The 8,344-nt window shown below is 37.4% G+C and overlaps 1 protein-coding gene across 3 annotated transcripts in view; it reads right to left on the bottom strand.

Annotated features, from left to right (window-relative positions):
* Positions 1 to 1,194: 1,194 nt before the first annotated feature.
* WDR60 (WD repeat domain 60) overlaps positions 1,195 to 8,344 on the bottom strand; it is a 41,237-nt gene continuing 34,087 nt past the window's right edge. For all 3 annotated transcript variants that reach the window (XM_019530641.1, XM_019530648.1, XM_019530658.1), the window contains 6 exons: positions 7,332 to 7,383; positions 6,403 to 6,463; positions 5,608 to 5,707; positions 5,235 to 5,366; positions 2,914 to 3,137; positions 1,195 to 1,672 (listed from right to left, as the gene is read on the bottom strand). In XM_019530641.1, the coding sequence (XP_019386186.1) occupies positions 1,501 to 1,672; positions 2,914 to 3,137; positions 5,235 to 5,366; positions 5,608 to 5,707; positions 6,403 to 6,463; positions 7,332 to 7,383 (741 nt within the window). In that variant the 3' untranslated portion in view covers positions 1,195 to 1,500. The remainder of the gene's footprint in view (positions 1,673 to 2,913; positions 3,138 to 5,234; positions 5,367 to 5,607; positions 5,708 to 6,402; positions 6,464 to 7,331; positions 7,384 to 8,344) is intronic.

Here is an 8,344-nt window from a genome sequence, read left to right as displayed (position 1 = left end):
AAGACTCCTCAAGTTCCAACTGTCCAATCATTTTAATGTCTGCCAGGCACCTCAGTCTTACCTAGACCGTTTATCATTTGGGTGCTGTCCTCTGGATTCTCTCCAGTTGGCCACAATTTTCTTAAAGTGTGATGTTTTAATCTGAGCACATTCCTGCAGCTGAGTCCTTACCACTGGCTGAGTAAAGTGGAAGAATCGCTTTGTGAGACTCATATACAGCACTTACTATACATCCCAGAAGTTTGCTTGGTTGCATCAGCATGACCTTGTTAACTCAGTTTTTGATCTCGTTCTGTGCAACTGTTCCCCATTCTGTACTTGTGTAGTTAATTATTTCTGCTTAAGATCAGTACTTTGCAATTGTCCTTGCTGAAGCATCCTATCTATTTTCAGATCATTTCTCTGATCAAGATCATTTTGAATTTCAATTGTGTCTTGCAAAATGCTTTCAGTAGTTCCCAGCCTTGCTTCCTTTGCTATATGACCTAAAGAAAACCCTTGCTGAATTCTACTTGATGCATACTTCAATTATGACAGTAATCCATCAGTATGGTTTTTACAACCTGTTGCGCACTGAAATGCCTCCAGGGCAGCATTTCATGCTCTTTTGGATTTCTTGGATAGCTTCATGTGGGTTGTGGATCTAGGTGGAAGGAAATCAGCATGAGAGGGACAGGGCTAAGTGAAAGAGCCATACTAGTCCCCAGAAGGCATGACAGAAGAATACTAACGGACTAACGGCTCAGTTAGTCTTTTATGAAACATCCTGTCTGATGAGGAACAACTCTAACTAGGGGCCTAAAGTCACATGCCAGCAGAAAAGTTCTTGGCAGAATCACAGGGTGTTTATACACAAGCGCCGAGGCTGCTCCAACACACTGGAATTCCAGCGCATCAGAGGAGACTCAATCAAACCTGCTGAAGCGTGGGAGAATACTAAGGAAACTCAAAGGTAAACTTATGTAGCTTTCTGGCTATACGCAGGTATGTCCATACAGTGGTACGATCTGGCTTATAATGTTTACTTCTCAAATGATAGGTCTAATAATATTGTGAAGACTCCAAAGATAAAGCCTGTTATAACTTTCATGTTAAGTTATAGAGAATCATATGTTTAGGTTGACACAAAGAACCTAAAATATCTATAATCTGCTTTAAAGTAAAATATTAAGAAACATCAAAGCATTTTAAAGGTCTGTTATTAACATTTTATTGAAAAATATCTATAAATAATAAATGTCTACAAACCCATATCATATGAAAGTAAATATAATTTATCTTCCCTTCAGGCTGTGCTCTGTCATTTTTATAATTATTAAAAATATTGCATTTCTTCACCCAAAATTCTGTACCGATATTCTTGGCAGTATATACAGAATACACAATATAAATGGAAAATATGTTAAATTATAAATCTTTTAATTACAGTCGTAATATAATAAAGAATCTAAATGTAATTAGCCACATTTGTATACTCAAAGAGAGGAAATTTATTTGCTTCTATAAGGATTGCTGCAAAAGCAAATGTAGTTTCTCTGACTCTTCAGACTGAAGTAAGGCCCACTTCTTTTTTATATACTGGATGTCTATTATTCCAGATTCTTTGGCCAGTACAATCCCCAAGAGCCCGTTTTTTTTTTCTGGTTCACCCAGTACAGCCATGGTCAGAACCCTGATAAAAACAGAAAATTTTTTATGTTTGTTTTTTTTAAGGGCAAGAAAATAAATGAAAGTAGAACATTATCCTTCAAACTTGTACTAACTGCTTCCAAAAGCTTTCTAATAGGAAACTATAATGAACTGCATTGCCTTCTGAAAAAACTAAATAAAATGCCAGGAATGGAAACACAGGAAAACACAGTGCTATAAAACAAGCAACAAGGAAAGGACCAGTTTGAAGCAATCATTTTATATCTATACACTTCAAGGGAAATTCTGATCTTGGTAGGCAACCTCCACATAATCATATTTCTAATCATGCATTATAAATTGTTTCAAAATTCTAAATTATTATTTTATATAACATTAAAAAAACATTATAGTAACTTTTTTAAAAAGGCTGTGTTTTTATACCATTTTTTCAAAGTCTTTCAAAACCATTGAACCTAGCTACTCTTATCACATTGAATTAACTTCTACAAAATAACATTCAAATCTAAGTGATTTTCTTGTTCCTATTTTAAACAGCCACAATTTATTTCTCTCTATAGTTAAACATGTATAATATGCATGAAGTTTGTAAGTATCATTCTCTCTAACTTTTCCTGCATTGCAGGATAAATTCCTAAGGCAGACAAGGGACTCTCCTTTCCTCCCTCCTTCAGTAAAACTTTGAGTGATCCAGGTGGTTTCAATGGGAACGGAATTTGTTCATTTATAACAGCTCAATTCTGCAGCTGCTCCATGAACATAACTCCCACTTATAACACTTAGCCTCATTTTAATTTACATTAGAAGCTTTTCACTTCTCTGACAGTGTAAAGGGCTTGTTAAATAGTCATCAATGAATGGTCATTCACTTTAAGTTCTCTTTACACTGCTACAAAACGATACTCAGCATGCCAGTGCAAGCTCAACTGCGTTTGTATATGCAGCTTGCCAGAGGGTCTGCCTGTTGTGCACTGGACTCAGCCATTCAAGAAGCTGTGGTGGTACCTGGTAACCTACCAGGAGTGCAACCCCCTTAGTCTCCTGAAACCAATGGCTGCCAATGAATGACAGTGTAGCAGCATGTAAAATGACAATGAAATAAATGAAAATCAGGCCCAATCAAAGTTGCACGCTAGCAACACCTAAAAATTCAGGCTCTGCTGGAAGCATTCAGTTAAATGCATTTTGACAAAAAGACAGATTCGGTGTAATGTTAATATTTTATAACTGCAAGAAAAAGTAAGAGTTATGCAATTTACTTACCTATCAGACTGAATAATTTGTTTGGCTACAGGCCACAAGTCATTTTCCAGTAGGTCCCACACATAAACATTAGATGATGCATCCAGGACTAAAAACACAGCAGGTCTCGTTAGAGCCCACTGAAGGGCAATAACTGGCTGGCCATCCGTGCTGTCATTCCACTGTAGGAGGGGATACTCCGACGTCATCTGGTGCAATCTAATGCTTCCATCTGAACACCCAACCTGTATGACAAAGCAAAGACAAGTCTTGTATGCAAAACAAACTAATCAAGAGTAAAAATTACAATCCTGTGGTTGGAAAGTTGAGGCATGTTGTTCTCTACAAATATATTAGGTTTTATTTATAAACATAGAGCTATCTAACATATAATGATGCATCACTATTACACTTCAGTCTATGGACAGCAAGGAATTTCCTAGTTTTTAACATCTAGTATTTTCTTCAGGTTGACTGGTCTTTAGCAAAATACAGTAATCCAAATATGGAGGTTCCAAAGACGTATTTTGATACAATTTCTATCCAGAAGGAGAATCTACAGTCTCCTGGAGCATTTTTTACATCTGTAATTTATAAGATCACCTCCAACTGAGAATTGCAAATGTAGCCAAGGATTCAAAAATGACCCTTAAACTGTAGATCTCAACAAGGCCCTAATCCTGCACAACTGAAATCAATCCTAAACTTTGCTACTGACTTCAGTGGGGGATGGATCAGAACCCAATGTCCTAATTCAGCAAGGTTCTAAATTATACAGGTATATGGTAAGCACCCTTGCTGATATCTTAATAATGTGTTGTATGCTTTATTATCTTGCTGAACTGGGGAATAGCAAAGATTATATATATAAACACACCTTAACAGAAGTCAGATACCCTCTACATCATTTCCTCTAGATCAGGGATTGGCAACATTTTTGGGCAGTGAGCCAAAATAACCTGCAATCTCTACTTGGAAGATGTTGGTGTGCTAGGGAGGGGTGGTGGGGAAGCCACGAGGGGGCCTGATCCTTGTTGTTGCAGTGCAGCCTGGGCCTCTTCCCCACTGTCTACCCTGAGGCACACATGCCAAACAAAATGCCTTCACATGCCACCCTCTGGCATGCATGCTGGGGGTTGCCAACCCTGCTCTAGATACTGTGTTCTAACTATAAGTGTAACCTCGGCCTTGCCTAAAATAAGCTTTAGCCGGTGCCCTAATCTAAGACAGCAAAAATACATTATACTACTCATGTTTAATGAAAGAAAGAGCTGAAAGCATTTATGGCTTTGCAGCCCAAGGCACCTCCCTATTTCCCAGGTGACTTCGCACATAATTTATACAAGAGAGAAAAAAAAAGCACAGAGTAGATGATTCACACTGTTGGATCTGTGTAGAGTGAGAAACAGATTTAATAAGCTCAAAACTAACAGGTGTCATGTCGGTCAAAAAGACTCCAATTGTTTTGCCACAACATTCTTACAACCTTTCTTCAAAAAGGATGGTAAGTGTCAGGAAATGGTTTAACAAGGGGGAACAACTGCTTTTTATGGAAATATTAGTATTTCCCAAGAACAATGCCACATTTTTTTTCACCATTTCTCTAACTTAACAAGCTGACATTTATCCTACAGGATGTTGCAGTAAAAAAGCTTATTAAAGCAGAGTTAATTTTGGATTTGCTCGTATCTAGGATGGCCTTTGCCAGACAATTCAGTATGATCTAACTAACACTATCCTATTCCTCATAGACAAAAATACAGTTTTGTAATGGTACTACAGAATGCGTATACATGTTAGATAAATTGCATCTAATTTATACCCTGTACCATCACTTACAGTGATATATCAGGAAAGATTTGTCCCTTAATCATTCTCCTAAAGCAGATCTAACCTAACTTGATGCCCAAAAAGGCATATAGGATTTCCTATATTGATCATATTCATCTAGTATTGAACAAGGTTTAACAACGGAGACAACTAAAAGATTGTGTCCATGTTTGCTGTGCAAGAAAACTACCCAGACTCAGATACAGAATAATATACCACTGCAGTAATAAGTCATGTATTTCCACTTGAAGTGAAAGTATTGTATTAAAACTTTATTAAAATAGTCAACAAATTCTAAAGTAATAGCTCTAGTGGGATTGTAACACTTCTCCATCTTTCAGCGTGTTCTGAGTGTAATCAAAATATACAACACTGAAGATGTTTGCCACATCTGAAGAAGGTTCTGAACTGGGAATGTCAACTGATTGCTACTTCTGATGCTGACTTAGAGATCTCCCCCCTAACAAGTTAATTAAAAGTGATTTTTTTTTTAGATAAAAAGGCTTCCTTACCAAAAATATTGGTTTTCCAAAAGGGGAGAAATCAACTGCATTGACTCTTACTGATCGTGGTCCACCCTGCTGAGGTTTGAATAGCTTTGGAGGTATTCTTAAGTCATGTCTCGTGCCATGACTTACCAGACCCTGTTAATAACATAAAATCAAAAAGAAATTCTATATTATCAGTGTTTATATATTAAAAGAAAAACCATGTACATCCTTAATCTTCATTACCAATTAGCAAAATAAACCACTTTTAATAATTATTTCAAACCATAAATATTCACAAATGAAGCACCAGTAGAAACCCAAAGAAACTTTTATTATTACAACAATGGAAGAGGAAAGATATCAATAATGCAATGAAATTGAGGGCTTTACTCACAATATTTGTCCCAACAATAAAATGATTAGGATTAGAAGGCTGAAATTTAATATTCAGAGTCAGGGGTGTCTTCAGGCACATCATATCTTTTGGGAAAAGCCTGGGGAAATACAAAAGTAAAAAAAAAGCAAAACAAACAGATGGAAATCTCCCAAAGCAATGCAAATATGTTATAGAACAGCACTCCTCTACCTTTTTTGACCCACAGGGCTGGATGGGCAGTGCCAGTGGGCCCAATTCTGCACATGGGGTTGGCATGGCAGGGTCTAATCCAGCCATGTAGAGAAAGGCAGGAAACTATCCAGCGCCAACCCAGCTGCACAGGGGGAAGGGGCATCGACTGGCCCTGACAGGGCCATACAAGGGAAAAAGGTGTGGCCCAGTCCCAACCTGGCTGGGCAAAGGTTGAAAACTTGGCAGCGGGAGAGAAGTGGCAGCATTGCCACTGCTTGCCTGCCACCAAATTTCCCAACCCATGGGGAGCCCTGCAGGCTACATTTGGCCCTCAGACCAGAAGTTAAGCACACCTGTTATAGAAGGTCTTACTGTTCTTAGTATTAAACATTTGTTACAGAATCTTAGCCCAATTCATTTGTCCATGCATGAATGTGCCATGTAAGAGCTTTATAAAACAGGAAGATCTTCCACATTTTGACAAAGTTTTCTGGCAAAAGTGCATATTTTCAAAAGCAATTAATTACTGAAAATTTCAATGAACCCACATTAGGTAACAGTCTTTTTCTAGGGAAGAATTCTCTTTGTGGTACAAAATCTAATAGATACCATTTTTCTTACCTGTCATTCAACTGAACAGTACAGCTATGTACCAATTTTACTTTCCCACCAGGAATTAAACCTGAAATTATAAGTGAATATTCTTAACATGAAAGAGGACTCTACTTCAATAAAATAAGTTACACATCACTGCTAGGTTAAACACACTGGATTTCTCTAACTTTAAAGGAAACTTCCAAAGAATCAAAAACATTGCTGGTGGCAGTATAGTGTAATTGTGTTTAAATATTTATTATAAGTTTTTTAAAAATACTTTATTATTAGTGTAAATAAGCTGGTTAATGAATAAAGACTGCATGCCAAATGTCCAAAATTTAAAAGTCTAAAAAACTTCTCACAGAGTCATGCATACAATTCTTAATTTGTTTAAAGTAAAGATAGTGTATTTTTCCCCATTCAGATGGGGAAAAATACACAACAGCTGCAACAGCTGAATGGATTTTCATTTTTTTTGGTAGAGCCCGAATATCCCATTTTCCAAATATAGAAGTTTCAGCCCAAAAGGAGAACTTGTAAGAAAGTTACAGGAGGTGAAATGCAAGCTACAGTACCTGTGATGTTACAACTCTAATTAAAGCTAAATAGCTGGATGATTGATGGGGACATACATTCCAGTAGTGCCGAAGAAAATTGTCAGACAAGCAGGGAAAGCTGCTTTAATGAAGTAGCAATCTGATGCCCCTAAAGGGAAGAGCTGGCAGTGTGGTAGGTAATGGTTATTCCACTGGCAGTGAGAATAGGGCTCATGAAACTCTGTAGATGAGGAATCTTTCATACATGTTATTAAACTCCAAGGCTGTATTCCCCACAAGTGATCTTCTCTTCCTCCAAACTAATTGACTGTCCAATTACCAGCTGTGTTATATTCAGTGCTTTCTTCCTCCCTCCCATTCAGAGTTATTAATGTTTCTTCTTGTGTAAAGACTTACCTAAATCAGTTTGTGAACCAGCTATATCCACTTTTTGTAATTCAACTACAACCTGAAAAGGACAATGATTCAAAATTAGCAGCTACCTAATATTAACAAAACCCACAACTGATTTAGGCATTTCTAGGGTCCCTACCACTGTTTCATATGAGCATCTATAACAGAACTAAGTTTAACATTACAGTGATTATGGGCTTATTCCACAGTATAAGGCTGTCACCTGTATGTGTCACCATACCCTTATCAAGCCCTTGTCCAGGAAAGGCTGGATATAACAAATAATTTGACTTAGTTCAGCTCCCACTGAACTTAGTGGGAGATTTGCTGGGTTTGAATCAGTGATGTAAATGTGAAACACTTTTTATGCCCCTACTAATCCACTAAGCAATCTAGTTCCACAAATACTATTAACTTAATTGTAATAATAGGAAATAGCAGACTGTACAATCGGGCAAATACTTCAGAAAGAGCAGCAGTATTTCTAGTTTATCAGTATTAGTCTGAAAGAAGTCTCAAAGATAGTCTACAGCACATTACCTTACAGGTAAAAAATGTGCCTGTCTATTGGCACTGGTTAGGCTTCATCTACAGTGTTGTGGGCAGTTTCGGATTCCATATTTTAAGAAGGATATAAAAATGTTGGAGAGGGTCCAGAGTTGAGTGCAAGAAATGATAAAAGGATTAGAAGGCAAGCTGTATGAGGAAAGGTTGAGAGAACAACGTATGTTTAGCCTGGAGAAAAGGAAATTAAGGGGGCAGGAGTACAATCATGGTTTTGGAACCATGGATATGGAAAGATTGCCATAAAGAAGATGGAGAACAATTACGTTCCCTTGCTGCACTGTTTTTAAACTGCAATGGTTTTAAAACTACAGTGAAGTAGATATACGTCAGATCTCAGGAAAAAAACCTGTTAAAACAATAAAGCAGTGGAAAACTGCCCAGAGATGAGGCTTCCTGGATCCAGTACCCAACACAAGTTCTGCCCTATAGGAAGTTTATGGTATTAAGGA

This window comes from Crocodylus porosus, unplaced genomic scaffold (assembly GCF_001723895.1).
Source record: "Crocodylus porosus isolate Cpor-Errol unplaced genomic scaffold, CroPor_comp1, whole genome shotgun sequence".
NCBI lineage: Eukaryota > Metazoa > Chordata > Crocodylia > Crocodylidae > Crocodylus > Crocodylus porosus.
The sequence above is the reverse complement of the archived record's forward strand: the minus strand, read 5'-3'. Positions and strand labels throughout refer to the sequence as shown.